This window comes from Apus apus, chromosome 1 (genome assembly GCF_020740795.1).
Source record: "Apus apus isolate bApuApu2 chromosome 1, bApuApu2.pri.cur, whole genome shotgun sequence".
NCBI classification, from domain to species: domain Eukaryota; kingdom Metazoa; phylum Chordata; class Aves; order Apodiformes; family Apodidae; genus Apus; species Apus apus.
Window position 1 is genome coordinate 20,662,228 of NC_067282.1, and position 18,015 is coordinate 20,680,242.

At 40.7% G+C, this 18,015-nt stretch overlaps 1 protein-coding gene across 6 annotated transcripts in view; it reads right to left on the reverse strand.

The window, feature by feature from the left end:
• Positions 1-18,015, reverse strand: part of ATP8A2 (ATPase phospholipid transporting 8A2) — a 333,209-nt gene that overhangs the window by 278,529 nt on the left and 36,665 nt on the right. For 4 of the 6 annotated variants that reach the window (XM_051638602.1, XM_051638630.1, XM_051638621.1 and 1 more), the window contains exons 2-5: positions 16,296-16,440; positions 2,238-2,337; positions 1,564-1,662; positions 729-774 (exon numbers count right to left, since the gene is read on the reverse strand). In XM_051638602.1, coding sequence (XP_051494562.1) covers positions 729-774; positions 1,564-1,662; positions 2,238-2,337; positions 16,296-16,440 — 390 coding nt within the window. Of the gene's footprint in view, positions 1-728; positions 775-1,563; positions 1,663-2,237; positions 2,338-16,295; positions 16,441-18,015 lie in introns of those variants that run through there. The other 2 variants (XM_051638639.1, XM_051638648.1) reach the window with 2 other exon arrangements.

Below are 18,015 nucleotides of genomic sequence, written 5' to 3' on the forward strand. Positions count from 1 at the left end.
TGGAGGCAGGGGCTCTACTCAAAGGTTAAGTCATTGTGTTTTCCATTTCATTTACACATCTCCAGGAAGGAGCAGTGCAGAGCTGTCTGACACAGGAACAGAGATCCCATGGGTGCAACACACACTGATCATAGGGAGGCCATCAAACTTGTAGGCATTCAAAGGATATCAAATGTCAAATTCTCCTTCAGTGACACTTAAAGAAAGCAAATACACAAAATCACCAGAGTTCTTCCTCTATTTTAAGCACAGCAGCATTTACAAAAAGGACTTAAAATTTCTTTGAAACCAAATTTTAGTGTTTCAAGGGTTTGTTGGTTTGGTGGTTTTTTTAGAGGAAGGGGTGTTTGTTTTGTGGACTTTTTGTTGGGGGTAGTTTGGGTTTTTTAAGAACGATCAGGATACAGTTTGGCAGGGGATAAAATTGCTTGGTTTTCTTGGAGAAGAAACTGTATAAGCTAAGAAACATATAATTTTGGACAACCTTGACATTATATGAACTTATAAGTTCTTATGATCTCCCCCCCCATGCCTCACCCCCAAGTGCCACACTATCAGCATCAGTCTCAAACACTGAATACAGTAAAATCCTAACAAATCAGTAACTATCCAATCCAAAAAGATAAACATTCTCCACTGTCATGACTGTTTAAGCAACAGAATTCCTCCAAAGTGTTCTTACCCACTATTTGTATTAAATAATTAACTTAAGGATTGTTTAGTCTTACCTACTGTTTTCTTTTTATTCACTGCACTGTCTGCCTTATGCCTTTTCTGCAAGGAAACAAAGCATTCCGTTACACTTCACTACAGATTCTAAAAGCATTAAAGCTAGAAACATGACAAATTGCAAGATTATATATTGGGTTATTTTTGCCCTTATTCAAAACAAACAAACAAAAAACCCAACTACAGATCATCTAAGCGGTTTGTAAAAAAAAAATAATTGAACTTGAAAGTGAGAGTCCCCACATTGGCAGTCAGGTTCAAGCCTGATCAAGAGCAAAAAACCTAAGTCTCCAAAACTGATTTTTGGAAGAAAAACAAGAGGAACAGTATATTCAGGTGACAGCTGCACTATCTATGGCATGTACTGGTTTTTTTTTTAGACTGATTTGTAAATTATTTCATTCATCAGAACTATGCAAAGAAGACAGACCTCTTTATTATAAAAGGTATTAAGTTAGTGCATATTTTCCCCAGAACAGTTTGCTCTATGCTAAAGATGCTTCCCTTCCACCCATTTGCAAAATCAACTGAAAAAAATCACCTGTCAGGATTCTACAGTGTAATTTTTAACAAAAGCAATAAAAAAGCTTGAAGAGGTAGAAACAAGTGTCTTGACTTCTACTGTTTCCTTGTTCACCACCTATAGTAAAAATACTTAAACTATCTTAGTGTGCTACTGAAATTTCTAGTTGAGTTCAGAACTTTGAAAGCAAAAATGGTATTTTTACTGTTGTTCAGCAATGACTCAAGAGACTTCAGAGATCCACAACTCTGTGACATGTGGCTTTTTTGAAATGTTGTCTTCAGCACAGCCATCCCCATAACCATACTCACATAGTCTTCTATGATTTCTTTGATGCCAGCAACTGTTAAAATAAATAGCAATGGCACCAAGGTGGTATATCTTCCTGTTGGAGAGACATCTGGAATTTGCTGTGAACAGAGGAAGAAGAGATAACCGTTTTATATTCATAATTACTTTCTAGCAAATTCAGAAATTGTCTCAGGAGAGACAATGCAAAGCTTTAATTTATGCCTTACTGACATCCCATTTAATTGGGGAAACTACCCTAAGCTCTCAGCAGATTGGAATAAAACTACTAATATAAAGTTAGAAAATAAAATTGTTTGACATGACTTTTATTCTGTATCTCCACTCTTCACAAGCAAGTAATTCAACTGATGTAACTAACTGGAAGCAGCGATAATTTGGACCATCTAAACAGTCAGCAGCTTCACAGGAATTCCCACGTATTTCCCAGTATGGTCAAAAGCTTCATGTTTTACAATACTACTTCTTGTTTATACGTCTTAAGAGTTGATTTTACAGACTACATTGGAAAAAGTCTCTAAATTGCCTTCTAATTTCCATTACAAAATATACACCTCATTAGCATTACTACTGATAATATACCTAAGAATTTCTTTACAGTTAGCATAACAACTGAAACAACTTTCACTGCATTACTATTTCATTTTATAAGCAAGGCAAACCAATAAAACAATACCTGCAGTAAGGCAATGAAGAGAAAAAATGCATTTGCAGCTTTTCTTATCTGCTCATACAGGAATCGAGGTAGAAATGTCACCACGCTGTACTTGGCCGTGCTGCAGGTTACAAGATTTTGATTTTAGTACTTCATTGGAAAGTGACATAGGAATTATAACCAAAAAGTTTAAAATAAGCTTCTAAAATCGAGTGTCAGAAAGAACACAGGGTAAAGACAAATACAGAACCTGGAGGAAGTAAGTTGCCTGTGTTATGAGGAAGGTGCTGTACAGAACAAGGAAGGTGTCACATCGACCCAAAAGACCCACAGTCCCACTTTCATCACAGGTACTTTTCGTATTGGTTAAACCACCAGGTAAGTTACTACCCTTCCAAACTTCAACACCACAAACACAACTTTTACCTCAGTTCCAAGCACTTGATCAAGTGCTTACCCCTTAACAAAAGACCACTTAAGTGCAGAGCTGAACATACAAGAAATGAGAAATTCTGCAGTGCTATTTTTAAGATGCTTCATTTCCCAGTTCAGAACCACTCTAAACTGTTACAAATAATCCTCCAGAACAATATACACTTTATTTACATTAATCTTCCCTGGCTATTTTCCCTGAGTAGTTATATTACTATTACTCCTATTTTAAAACAAACAGTATACCATACTAACTAGCCTCAACAATCCATGTAATTTCTTGTCTTCCTTACATCAAAATCCATGATGGTCACAAGTGTAACTTCAGGGTAAAAAAAAGTTAAATTTTGTAATCTTGGACAACTAATTATTTTAATGAGGTCTGTAAGTCACCCCCATGCTGTCAAGTTAATTAAAAATCCTAAAGATTTAGACTCATACATCCAAGTCCTTGCTCTCTGAACACATTAGCTACAACCCAGTCATCTGCATGCTCTGCAGCACGAGGAGTCTCCTTGCATTATCTGAGCAGCATGAGACACTGAGTCTATCTAGTAGTATGTAGAGTTTCATTATACAGGTAAAAAAACCCCAATGTTTAGATTAAGAAGAGCAACACTGACTTACTTTCACTCACCTAATTAGCACAGCAGCTTTCCCCACTATTAATTAATGGGAATCAGCATAAGTTGGAGATCTAAGGGCCAAGTGCTTGCAGTTGTAGTTCAGGTGTCTTCCCCCAGACACTGAATGTAAGCTCTGCAAGAACCAGACAACCTGGGACAGGAGTTTTTCTGTTTTGGGGTATAATTTTGTTGGGGGAGGGGCAGAGGGATCACGGGTTTTCTGGTCTGGGGTTTTGTGTTGTTTTTTTGTTTTTTTTTTTTAAGAAGGCTTATATTTCCAAGGAACTGAGAACCCTAAAATACTCCTCTCAAAAAAAATAAGAAAAATCGTTTCCTGAAGCACTAATAACAACTCCTCAAATACAGACAATATGCTCTTTAATGGCAGTTTCCTGTAAGTGTCAAAGAGCACCTTTCCAATAAGGCTGGTCCTTTATGTAAAACACTTTTTATGTTCCCTCCCACCAACAAGCCTTCTACATCAATTGAAAACCATGGCATTGCTATTTACATACATGAAGGGCTCTACCTAAACGATCTACCTTTCACAGTTGACTGTTATGCACAAAACTTATTACAACCTTGACCCACAGGTGATTAAATTCAGTGCAGTTCTTTTATCTTTATACATACAAGGTTAGAGATAACTGTATTCTCCAAGACCATTTATTTGCTTTAACCATTTTCTTCTCCCTCTCCCATAAATGATATACTGCTGGATCTTTCATCAAACAGCAACAAAGGTTAACATGACACAATGTGTTATATGAAGCTCTATGGACACTACGAGTAGAATCAGTGGGGCAAGTTAAACAAAACTATCAGTTGAAAAAAAATATTTCAGCTTATCAGCCTGTAGTACCTACATTTCAATTTCATCTGGTTTCATATTTGAACAATTACAAACTCCTACTAGGTTTGATACAAATCAGCTATTACTTTAATCAGAGCTCTAAAAACCCCAACATGACAGCATTTCTAGCACTACAGCCTATAGACCTCCTATTGCTGCTACTCCTCAGCATAATCATGTATTAAAATACTCATTGTGGTATTTTACAAAAGTGATAGGTAGTCATACTTCAACATAAATTACACCAGGCCAAGTGAGTGAAAACATGCACCCATGGTTTACAGCATGTAACGTTCACTGTAGGTTGTCAGGCACTGGAAAAGGCTGCCCAGGGAAGTGGTGGAGTCACCACCCCTGGAGACACTTAATATGTGTAGATGTGGTGCTTAGGGCATGGTTTAGTGGTGGATTTTGCAGTGTTGAGTTAATTATTAGACTTCATCTTATATGTCTTTTCCAACCCAAACAATTCTACGATTCTATGTAGTACACTTATGGCATAAATGAAATTATTTCCTTAAAATGCCATTAGTTTCTTCCAACTAAGTGGAGGGGTTTTTTTAAGCCACATTCACTTGGTCCCATGTGTAACAATACTGAACATATTTAAACATACATGTCTCAAAAGCACCTTGTGACTTTAGAAATATGTTAATCAAGTTAATAGTTTAGAGTTACCCTACAAGTGAATTCCCCAAGCAATACTAAATAGGAATCAAGAGTTGGCAGGTACTTATATCAAAACAGTATTCCCAGGGATACCACATTACTATGACTACATTAGAGCAAGAATTTGTTTAATGGCAATTGTGCTGAAACTTTGTTAAACAACATTCTACCATTTAGCAACTTTACAGCTAATCGGTGCAAAAAATATTCTTAATCTAATGACTATGTTAATGTCAACACAATAAGGCTCTTTTGAATAAGCTTTATACATATTAAGTCACCCCCTCCACTGCTTAAGCAATCTGTCAGATGCCTACAGAAAACAGGTAGTTCTAATTAGAAAGGAACATATTCAGCTGTTCCCATGCAGACCCAGAACAGTAATTGTATGTTTGTATAAAATGGCAGTGCATGTTATTATTCAAAAGAAAGCTTCTTATGACAAGCTAAATAATACTTAAGCTGGGCAGTATTTGATTCATTTGGCTGTGAAGAACAGCTCTCTAAAGGACAAATACAATAGTTAGAAATAACAAAGCTTTGTACTCCCTCACAACAGATAGATGCAGATAGACTTCAGGATAATCAAATCTCAGACAGTAGTTAAAATCCACAGGTAGAAAATTCAAGCAGCTCATTCACAGCACAATTTTTGGTCACTAATGATAAATATCTGCAAAGTTCAGCCCTCTGACCAGCCCAAATCAGAGCCGTCTTCAGAGAAGTGCCTGGTACCCAGCTACAAGAACACCAGAGCACTACAGCTCACTGAATAGGTTGCAGCAGGGAGAGGAGGGGAACACATCCAGGAAACCAAACAACTGTTTTTTTCTCAAAGTGACAGCTGTTAACTATGCAAGCCTTGCTTAACTACACAAGCTCAATGTTTAAACAGGTGTGCCAACAGCAGAAAATATGTCTCCTCTATATCTGCAGCTTAATCCATGCAAGCTATCAGGTTACACCGCTGTGCAAGTCAGGAGGAACACGACCAAAGTTTGTTAAATGTGTTTGGATACACATTAGTACAGGTGAAGGAATCTGGCCCCACTGTTCCTAGAGCAATGCAGAGATTTTTCTGAAAGCTATCACCGTATAAATTGAAAGAAGTTAATGTTGTTCACATACCTTAACTCACTACCGTGCTCCTAAAGTACCAAGGATTAGTTCATTATTTTGACATCACTCAAAATAAAAGGAGCTAACAGTACACTGAGAAACTTGGTAATTATCTTCCAGTGTAGTTCCTCCATTTATTAACATGGAATTTTTGCATAGCAACTCCCACAGTTTACATCCTTCCAGTTTCCCCAAAACTTTTCATAAAGTCAAGTTTTACTCTCTTGAATCATCCTTGAAGAGGCAAAATTTGCCAGCAGTATAGGCAGGGAGGTTAATTCCTTGAGAAAGGTGTGCATGCTGGCAACATGCAGCTGAATCCAGCTCTAAATTTTTCTCAGTCAGCCGTGCAAAACACTTCCACCCCTTCCTTGAGAATTAGGATCTCCTTGAGACACGTGATCCCATTTCCAATGACACTAAGTATAACAAAACTGCCCTTTCCTAACTAAACTCAGAGCTATCCTTTCCACTGTTCACATACCTGACATACATCTGAAGAATGAGTATTGCTTGACATTAGTGCTTTTAACACACATTAATTCACAGGAACAATTACTAAGAAAGCCAGGCAGAGACATCTGAACCACAGCAGAGGTGCTGGGTAATTAGAGCGAAGGTTAAGGACCTGAACTCTTCTCTCACCAAGCAGGCTTTGTTTCCATTAACACACACAAAAGATCAGATGCTCTGTAACAGAGAAGGAAGAAAAAATAAAGAACCAAGATGATCTGCTTCAATTAAGGGCTCAAATACTGTTTTCAGTGGAACTGTGTGTGCAAGCTGAAGTCCTGCAGGCACATGACACTTCTTCTAACAGCAAGACTGACATCAGCTTCAGAGGTTCTGCTGTAGCTCCAGACAGTCACCACTGCTGTGACAGGCACAGCAGCAAGCTTTATATATTTCAAGTCATATTTAACTACATTAACTCAAAAACCAACAGGCAATTATTACACTGGGTACACAGAAAGCTCATTCATAGGAACATCTCACCAACAAACACCAGTGCCATGCAGAATCCCAGCTAGGTTGTTACAAATCCAAGCATCACAAACAAAGTTTTTAACAGTTGCATATATGACTGTGAAAAGACACCTACCTCCTTGCACATGCAAAAAATGGTGTATTTTTATCATGAAACTTGCTAGACATAAAATCAACTGTTTACAAATTCCAAAAGAACACACAATGAAGGCTTATAAGAAGCAATTACTTATATGTCTATGCAATTACTGTTGGTTGACTAGAAACTAGGTCCTAAACAACTAGTGTTCCTTTATTACAGAGGGCAGCAATTTCTGCCTGAACCAATGCAGCCCCCAATTTAATCCAAGAGCTTCACTCTGTCAGATGAATCGTTGAGAGTACAGTTCCTGCAGAGGAAGATACCAAACAATAAAGGTTTTACTGCTCTGTACATGGCCTGTACCATACTGTCTGCTGAGAAAACAGTATGTGGTGCTTAAATATTCTAGACAGTTTGACACAGACTCTGAGCAGAGGTCAGAATAGAGTGTAAAAGGAGCAACACTTGCTCTTGCATAGTAAAAAGTGCAAGACTTAAATCCTACAAGATACTATTGCTTAAAGCTTGCCAGAGCAAGGCAAAGAACCAAGAGTCAACATGTAAGGGTATCTGTCACCCAGCTATGGAGCAACCACTGTCTATAGTCCACATGCCTGTTTTGTTTCCATCTTTTCCTGCACTTCTATACAGTTTCTCTATAATTGTAATGACATCTTAAAATGGCATCTTACAAGTTCATATATTGCCAAAAGATGAAACAGGTCGTAACTGTTTACAGCACATTCTTCTCCCTAGCCACTGAAAGAAACATCAAACCCTGAAAGATCTCTCAACAAAGCTGTTACAATACTGTAGAAAAAGGATAAATCTGCTGTCCTAAAATACCCACACAATGATACTGATTAGTAGCATGCACATGTATTAGAATTAAACCATTTGAACTTTGGCAAAAAACACTTCTAGAGGTTTCAAACTGCAACGCCTGGTAACTTGTGAAGACTCTTACACGTGGGACCACTTCCCCACCTTTCTTAGTGGAAGGATTCCTTCATTTATTTTATGAGCTCACACCAGAAGCAATTAAAGACCACCGCATGTTTGGAAGACTCGTTCTTCCCTTGTTTTGTAACAGGAGGGTCCAATCACATCTTTGAATCTCTGAGCCCTCTTTTCTCAAATGATACTATTTGAGGAGAAAAAAAAATAATTTCACATGGATTTAAGACTCAGGACTTTCCAAGCCAGCCCACTAGCTCTTCCACAGGTCAAAGTCCACCAGCACTTGTCTTCCATGGACTAGAGCAGTTTGGGTCTGCTGTAATATGATGCTGAAAATCTTCTGTAGAAGAGTTTACTTTAAGTTAAATTCAAGACCTCATGCCTAACCAAATTAAAGAAGTAGAGAGCTTAATAACCAACCAATGAGATTTTTAAGTGTTTTACACCAGAGGAGATCTACATTAGTGCATACGTTCCAAATATATTCTTACGTAATTTTATAGTAATACACAACTGGTGTCATGTCCTACACCAAAACCTAATAAAGACAGTGTGTCAAGTTCAATATTCATTGATTACCATTGCTTTTGCTGGCAAGAAGTTATCTGCCCTTCATGCACAAGTTTCATTTAAGGAGCAAGACATTTAGGCTGACAAACCCAGCTTGGCTAAGCTATCTGCACTTCCTAAGATGATGCATCAGCAACAAGCTTATCTTCAAGTGCTGCATTTAGGTTGTCATCTTTGTATAGATCACTGTTAAGACAGAAGTACATGAAAATACATTGCTCACAGAAGCACAATAGCTTTATTACTCTATAGTTCAGTAAGATCAACTCCTAACCAGGCAAGGATTTTTCAAAATTTCTAACCTCTTGTACCAAAAAGCTCCAATATCAGCAGGGCTTCTGCCATACAACAGGCACAGAAAGACTGCAAAAACTGATGTAATGGATGTTGCCACAAGAAAGACCTCCTACAGTAGTTACTCATGGCAGTCTTAATCCACAGCAGGCATTAGTACAACTTCTTATGTTTATGCTCAGTTTAACCTGAAAACAAGACCTCGTGGTTGCACTTAATAGAAGTGATAACCATTTTTGCTTCCAAGTCCTGTACCCTCGAGGCTTTTCCTAAAGCATGCAAACAGAAAAGGCCTTTCCATTTGTTCTCTATTCATAAGATACCTACAGAAACAGGAACAGACTCCCGGCTATTTTGCAGTAACAAATACATTAAACAAAGACTGTTTAGAAACAACACTAAAAGCTCTGTAGGCAATATGTTGTTTCAGCATGCTTCAATACTGTCAGGTCATCACTACAGAAATATGCCCTTGCTTTTCAGTAAGCCCTGCTGGCAAACATAACCGCATAGAATAGAGCTGACTGGAACAGTTAACCTAGAAATGCTACTGTCTAATAAAGGAAGTTTAGTACCCCATGCAGTTATTGTGCAAACCCCAAACAGGCTTCACAGCAAACAAACAGCACTGTTACAAGGATGACTGAAAAAAAAAATCTCAACAACTCACCTAAATTACCTAGCTGTCTAAAACCCAAGTGCTAACTTCAGTTTTAAAGCCATTAATTCCAAGGGTGACCACAACTTAAGCAGCTGCTGTTCGAGTGACAAGCAGGGGGTGGTAGAAGAAATTAATATTTTAATTTCTCACAAAAATGAACAAATACCTTCACCCTCCACAGAAACTACACAGAAAGCAGTTATTGCAGTATTTAAGCTCCACTTAGGTCAACTTAAGATAATTTCTTACTTTTCTATAGACCACCAGCAGTCAGTGATGTCTGTAGCACTGAGCAGAAGGCTATACACAACTGTAAACAGCAAGAGACTTCATAAAGTGTGGTCTAGTGTACACACCACCTCCAAGTTCTGAAAGACACTTGTTTTGAGTATGTAGAAATGCAGAGTCACAAGGAAATAGACACTGCTGAATATGGGCCAATATTTATTCAACAAATGTGGGAAAGCAACTTTGTTTGCATGAAGTCAGATTGCATTTAAGCTTCGGCTCCAGAGTCTGAAAGTTGCTTAAACAGTGACCTTATCCAAAAAAAAAAAAAGGATGCAGTTTAATTCTCCTGCTGATTGCTACTGCTGACTTATGAAATCCACTACACTGCCAAAATAAAAAAAAACAATTTCAGGATGCCAAAGAGCTCAGCATGCACCAGGTGGAAGAGCACTAAAACTCACATCTGTTTATTTTCATCCAGACATTTTATCTGGGTGGAGTTCAACAGCTCTGGCCCCAAGAGTAGCACACAGAGACCAAAGATGCACCAACTTCAAATAAACTGTCACAATATGGAAACAAATCCAACACAAGGCACATGATACCAGTTACTTGTAGTGAGCTTTAACTGTTAAAATAATTCTTCTGTAGCTGTACTCAAGCCTTTTTCATTGTGATAGATTACGGAATCAGCAACAGCTCAACTGCAGAAAAAAACAAGTACTTGATGTTTATGAGAAGTCTATAGCATTGAGTATTTCTCTCCAGTTAAGAACAGTCCCTACCCCAGAACTAAAAAGTTAGAAGATTAGTTTAATACGTTATTTCACTTGTACCATTCAGAATATAATAAAAGCTCCCTTCTTTCAAGAATTCCAAAATGCTTTTCTGCAGTCAGGCAAGCCATCTGTTCACATTACAACAGAAGAGATTTCCAGATGTAATAGAAACACTAGTAAAAATGGCCACTGTCTCTCAACTCTACCAAGAGCAGAACTCACCACAAGTAGGGGCAGTTTTACTTACAGAGCAAGAATACATTTTAGTGTAAGAGTAATGCTGGCCTACAGCATAAGTGCAGATAAATGCACTTGCACATAGAATATTATTCACATTTTCAATTGAATATCCCCAAGTAGCATTCACTGTGATCTGCATGTTACAAGGGTCAATACTAATTGGCTAGTGACACCAGCAACTCCTATTTCAGCAAGAGGGACTCACAAAGCATCAGTGAGTACCTCTCCGCATATTCAAAAAGCACCAACTGCTCTAAAATACAAGTGGCTTCTACGGTATCTATGTACAAGCCAAGAAAGCGAAACACTTTACTTTCATTTGTGACACAGAGCTGAAATTAAAGAAGAAATCCAGACTGTGCCTACAACTCTGTCATCAGCAAGCATCCTGCAGACACTGATGGGAGAGTCTGGAACTAGAGATACAAAATAGTGTTTAGCACAGGGCTTGTGGTGCTACTAGAAGCCTTCTTACACCCTTCAGTACCAAATTCCTAGTGCTTCTGTATTGCAAAATTAGAAACTCCTTCTCAGCAGTTTACTTAAGTTTTCACATCTTGTACAGCCTAAAAGTGAAAGCTGAAGGCTTCTCGGTCTTTATCTATCCTCACAGAATTTAACTTTTGCCTGTATGGAATAAAAGTCTCAGAACAGAGGATTTTCTGGATATCAGAATGCACCTTTTGGGACCACCCTAATAAGATCAAGCCACCAAATTCTGCCCTGATAAGTTTTCAACCAGATTTCTGGATTCAAGATACATGAAAAGTATACAAGTAAAATTTTGCCCTTCCTTGACCGCTGCTTCTGCCCCTGACCCTTCCCCTCAAGCCAGGTATCCAGGCTGAAGGCTGGAGTCCTGATACAAATGTAAAGCAGACTTGCACAAGATGTACTACTAGGCTTTGAATTTAAGAATATTACATAAAGCAATGGTTACAAAGGGAAATGTAAAGCACTTAGAAAATTCTAAGAGAACTGTAAATGTACATAAATTTTTCTGGCACTATTGCTCCTCCTGGATCAAGAAACTACAAGTTCCAACTATTTTACATCAAATTTAGTATATATGCAATAAGGTGCTCAAATCCCTTAACTGATGATATTTACTGCATGCACTGGAAGAAAGTTCCAGTACAGTACTGTTGTGCATTCGATATAAGCCAGTAATATCAGAGTTGATTCCTGTATTAGTAAGAAACATCAAGGAATTATATTTACTTGAAAGCCAGATCTGTAGAAAATGCTCACTTTAAGCAAAATAAACTAGTCTTCCACATGCCGTTGAGTGTACTTTAGGAAAACTATTCATGCCCTTAGTTTAGTGATCTCAGAAATATTGTCAGAGCATTCAAACCACTTTCACACCTCATCTGTATTTTACAAGGCACTAGGCATGTTTATTTTCAAACTGTCACGTAAAGACATTTTGAGTCTCCTCCTCCATCATTCATGTAATAACATTATAAATCAAACTTAGTAAATAAAGAGTTATGGTTCAAACAATCAGAAATTCAGGTAGAAAAACAAAAAACCGAACAAAAAAACTTTTCAAGTGAAAACCACTACCAGCCAATTTAGCACTTCTGCTAAACAGTTGTTTTCATACTGTGCTGATCTGGTACATAACAAGCATATGGACTACCATATCACTCACACTGAATCATGTCAACAGCAGAATAGCTAGAGGTTGGAAACAGTAATGATTCACTACCATTTCGTGCTTCACACCTGATTAGAAGGAAAAGCCAGTATTTTACATAAAAACAAGGAAAACGTTTTCTTGGGGCATATTAGAAGCAAGGGGAAAAAAAAAACAACTCCTGGCTGGGGTCTCTATAGAAGTCTGACTACTATCTCACACTGCCTGTAGCCAGGGATGCCTTCAGTTTATGACCACTGTTAGCGGACTTCAGTCCTCAAATACAGAATGTACGAGTAGAAGGTTGCAATCATTGCCTGCAGAGCTGTGTACAGAGTGGCTGGCAATTTTCAGAACAGGGGCCTCGGTTCTTACAGAATTTTAAAATAAAGTATAGAAATGCTCCTATTAAAGTGATAAATATTTAAGTTCTGTATAAGTCAAAACAGGTGCTAGTTAACTTTCATAAAAGCATACATACCAATACCACAACTACTTCTCTGTCGGACAAAAAAAATTGTTCCATTTTTACATATTTCTAAGCCTCTAAAATTGTTCAGCTGAAAACGAAACATAATTTACCTTTTAATAAAAGGTCCAAAGAGTTACAAATACACATAGTTTTTCAAATTGAACACAGTAGGAATAAAAGCAGCTTCTAATGCAGGTAGAAGAGACATGTTCCTACAAGAAGGAATCACTGCTGCAGCACTGTAACAACAAATGGTGGCAGCCAAATATACACACATACGAAGGACCAAGCTAAATTCAGTCTACAACACACAGTTTTAACAGCACTAGGTTTTGAAATAGTTTCTGACAAAATGCAAAGAGCAGGAAAAATTATCACTATTGCTCTACAGAGTTCTCATAATCTCACTTATTACACCAGAAAGCTTGGGAACAGGGGAAAAAAAAAAAACCATTCTCCTTCCTACATCTTCACTCTCACACTTCAAGGCTTTTGGAAGTGTCAGTGTCTTATCCCATCTTGCCCTTCACCCAGTTTTTGCAACAGCACTATATGTATGCTATTTAGAAGTAGTATTAGGGAATTATCTATTTTGCTTACTTCGTCAGAAATTAAAAACCCATTGTTACTTATCAATTTGCTCCTACAAACATAGCAATTCACTTTTAACAGTGCCTCTCTCCCTCAAAAAGTTAGAGCTCAAGGTGACTAGAACATTTTAAACAAAAAAGCCATACCACTGACCTACCTTCCCCCTCTGCACCTCCATTTCTTGCTGTATTTTGCTTAGTTTTGAGCAAGCTATTTCACACTTCTCCTTCACTTAGAAAACTTCACGAACATTCCAATTTCCACTGTTACTCATTCAGAGAACCCTCAGCATCTACCAAAAAGGTGACAGTCAGAAGTTACACGATTTACAAACTGATTTATTCTCTCCTTCAGTTCAGTTTTCCATAAGCCCATATGTACAGGTATTATCTGCTTACACACCACCTTGTGCTGTTGTACACTGAAGCTTCCTATGGAGACAACAAACCTTGAATTCCAATGGTACTGAGAATTCCAAAAGCTGAACACAGTAAGGAAGTCCAAGGGCAACACAGAACTGCAGTTCAAGAGAATCTCCAATACACATAAGCAAGTGAATAAATAGACCACCACTCACATTCCACACAAGACAATCTTACTCGGATATCACAAGCTCAAGTCGCCTTTGCCTTCATTCCCAGTGGGCTGAGGGAAAAAGGCTAATCCCAAGGATGGATAGAGCACAGCCAAAGCCAGTCACTCTTTTAAAGTCAGAGTGATCCAAAGCTTTCTTAATAAGGAGCAGCAAGTTGCTATAAAGTGAACTTAATTTCCAAGTTACTCTACGGAGCTTAGATCCCTCATCAGGTAACTTTCCCACTACAGCACCTGCATTTTATCCTATCCCTCACACACCAAGGGTTAGGGTTTCCAACTCAACTCAAGTTGCCCTTGTCAGAAGGCAAAGCTGCAAGATATTGAAAAACATTTACAGCTACCAAGAGATGGCTTCTGGACTGTGAATCAGACACAGCAGCTTTTTCAGGTATTGGTAATAGCACTAATGGGAACAAGTGAGATCCCACCTGGAATACTGTGTCTAGTTTTGGAGTTCCCAACATAAGGGGGACATGGTCCTGCTGGAGCAAGTCCAGAGGAGGGCCACAAAGATCACAGGGCTGAAGCATCCCTCCTATGAAGACAGGTCGAGAGAGCTGAAGTTCTTGATCCTAGGGAAGAAAAGGCTACAGGGAGCCCTTATAGCTGCTTTCCAGCTAAAGGGGCTACAGGAAAGCTGGGGAGGGAGTTTTTACAAGGGCTTGTAGTGATATAACAAGGGGTAATGGTTTTAAAATGGAGTGGCTGCATTTATACTAGGAAGAAATTCTTCACTATGAGGTGGTTAGACACTGGAATAAAGTTGCTCAGAGGATTTGTGGATGCCCCCTTCCTGGCAGTATACAAGGTCAGGTTGGATGGGGCTTTGAGCAACCTGGTCTAGTGAGAGGCATCCCTGCCCACAGCAGAGGGTTTGGAACTAGATTATCTTTAAGGGCCCTTCCAATTCTGTGACTCTTAAGTTCTTGGTAACAAAGCCACACACTATTTGCTCATAAGACTGAGCCAGACAAGAACAGAACCCCTTCAGGAAAACCTGAACTATAGATTCTTCCAATCCTCTATGCTCTGCTTTTCTTTCTGTAAAACAGAAAAAGCAGAAGTAGTCTATGTACAGAAAATGGTTGAAATCAGCTCAAAATTTGTCAATCAATAATAAAAACAAAGTGAGAAAACATCAAACGTTGCTGCCCACATAGAGAAAAGCAAGGCACTAAGAAAATCTGTCATTTTAACTGCTCCTAGACCACAGGCTTTCCCAGACAAGTACATAGTAAGTCAAAGTTGAGGAGAAAATCCCATGTTAATACAAGCCGCTGCACTATTCAGAACACCAACATCCTTCCGGAGGGTATTTATTCTTAGAATTATGTTTGCTAATACACACAATAAACCAGCTAATGGAAATCACCATCTCAGCAGGATATAAAGTTCCCCTCTTTTCATAAAGACGCTCATTGTGTAAACCATCCTTTGAACAATAACACAAACATCTGCACTAACAAACAGAAGCCTGCTAAATAACACTCCTCAGTCATGACAGGCACCATCTGTTCACCTAGCTAACCCAGGGCAAGTGTGGCAAGCACTGCCACAGTTCACTTGCATTATGCATCCTCATGTTCCATGTTTCAGAGCACATTATCTGTGTTTCCAAACTGCAATAACATGGCATTAATCATACCAACAGAAGTCTTGAACACACACCCCTACAACAAAAGGCTCCAAATGCCAAAGACAACTCCATTTGGTCTTCAACTGAAGAACACAAGTGGACCACAACCTTGTAGGCATGGGGACGTGGGACTGTAAACTCTTAATTATTCTTGTTCTGTTGGAATTACTTTCTTTTCCTCCTTCCTAGTCTACTTCTTTTTTTACTTCATCTAGTTATTCTTACAGCTGGAAGCTGCTGCTGCTTTCCAAGAGGACACTCCGTGGGGCTTACATACTCAATTCTATCTAAATCTCACAAACGGTATTCATGGGATGCCCCCTGTGTGAAAGGTCTTGTTATTAAAAAACCCGGTGGTCCCACCAGAGCCGCAGGTGAAGACCTTTCCGCGCATCCCGCGCACACAGCTCCTCCGAGCTCCAGCTCTCACCGCTGCTGACCCAGGAAGGTTGCCCCTCGCTGCTGGATCCCTCCTCGCTGCCCCTCCCCTGTACTGCTGCCACAACCCGAGCACACACGCCAGCCAACAAACCTCGACAGAAGCTCAACTTATTGCGCTGAAAAGCGGGCCTGGGCCGGGAGCGGAGCCCGCGCTGCCCGCAGCCGCCGGGAAGGGGGACGCAGGGATTGCCCCGTACCTGACCCAGTTGTCGCGGAACTTGCTCTGCTGAGGCTGGTTCAAGTAAATGGTGCGGGCTGGTGCTTCGTCCAGATCCGCCGAGGACGTGGCTCCGGACATCTCATCATCCGCCTTCTTATAGCCCGAGGGGGAACAGACCGGTCCTGCGGGGAGAGCGCCGAGAGGAGGCGATCAGAGCCGGGCCGGCAGCGCCCGGGGCCGCGGCAGCTCCCGGCGGGGCCGCGCCGCGGGGAAGGGCCGGGCCGGGCGGGCAGCGAGCGGCAGCTGCGGGCGCGCCCTGCCCCCGCGCTACCGCGGCAGCAGCTGATAAATAGCGGCCGGCCGGAGAGGGGCGGTGGGGCCCGCCCGGAGTCAGCTGGCAGGGGCAGAGCGCGGGGCCCGCTCCCCCCGCCCCGCCCCGACGCCGCGGGGAGGGGCGCAGACCCCGCACCGCCCCCGGGCCCCGCGGCGGCAGCGCTGCCGCCACCGGCTGTGCCGGGCTAATGCTCGCCACGGGCCCGCGGCCGGTGCCCCGGCCGTGCAGGCTCCGGTGCGGGACAGCGCGGGAGCGGCAGGGGCAGCCACCGCACCGCCTCCAGGGCCGCTCCGCTCCTGCGTCCGAGCCCAAACCGGAGGGACGCTCCGCTCCCCGCGGGCCCAGGCCCCCGCGGGCAGGGCAGGTGACGGGCGGCTCTGCTCGGCAAGCTGCCCTCTGCCCCTGGCACTGCCCCCTGCCCCTGGCACTGCCCCCTGCCCCTGGCACTGCCCCCTGCCCCTGCCCACCGAGCACCCGCACCGCGCGGCCGCAGAGCCGTCAAAGAACCGGTTTTAGACTGAGAAGAGCAACGCATTTTTCTTTACACCCACAGCTTCAAAGCTCAAATCTTCCACTTAAAGTAATTTTCATCTCTAGCTGGTCTGGAGCGGCTTCAGTTCTATGAAACAATGTTCAGCTTTGCCTTAAGAGAAAGCCAAATTACAGGGGAAAGGAGCTAGCCCTTTCCTCAGCCAAGCCTCAAAACGTTACCAAAGTTGTTGAAGGATTTGCTGCTTTCCCCTTCCATTCTGAGCCATGAAGATACTTTACACTGCTTGAGCTGTAAATACATTAGATAAGAATATCAGTTTATTAAACAAGCCATGGATTTACAAGCTAGCATGGGTAGTTCTAGATAAGACAACTTGTCTCATAAGAAGCTAGTTAAAACGTTAATTTAGGGTTATTTGAAAAGCCCACTCAGAGATAACACTGAGAAGCAACTGTACTAAAGCCAAATTCAGCAGCTATTATTTCTGTACCCAGCTAAGATCATACTGCAAAAAATCATGATCTAATCAGTGGCTAAAAAGGACTCTTTCAATGAAGAGGAGGCTTAAATTATGTCTTTAACTACAGGAAAAAAAAAAAAGCCTTCAATCCTAATATAACCATCATATATCAGGCACTTACGTTCTCACACATTAATAGAGACAAGTACCAGTAAAGAGATTTATAGGTCTAAGCTAACATCCTACTCTTCCATCCCAGACTTCCCAAGTGACTGATCTTTTATTGCTAGTGCAAACAGGCTCTGCAACCTCCAGACATCAGCCACTGGAGGGCAACATTACCCATTCATCTTACAAGATAGTCCAACAGAGGAAAAAACTTCGCAATGCTAGTAAAGGGCCACGGCTAATGTAATTAACTAACTAATATGCTTTCAAGAGCACTTTCTCTGGCCCAAAGCAAATTTTGC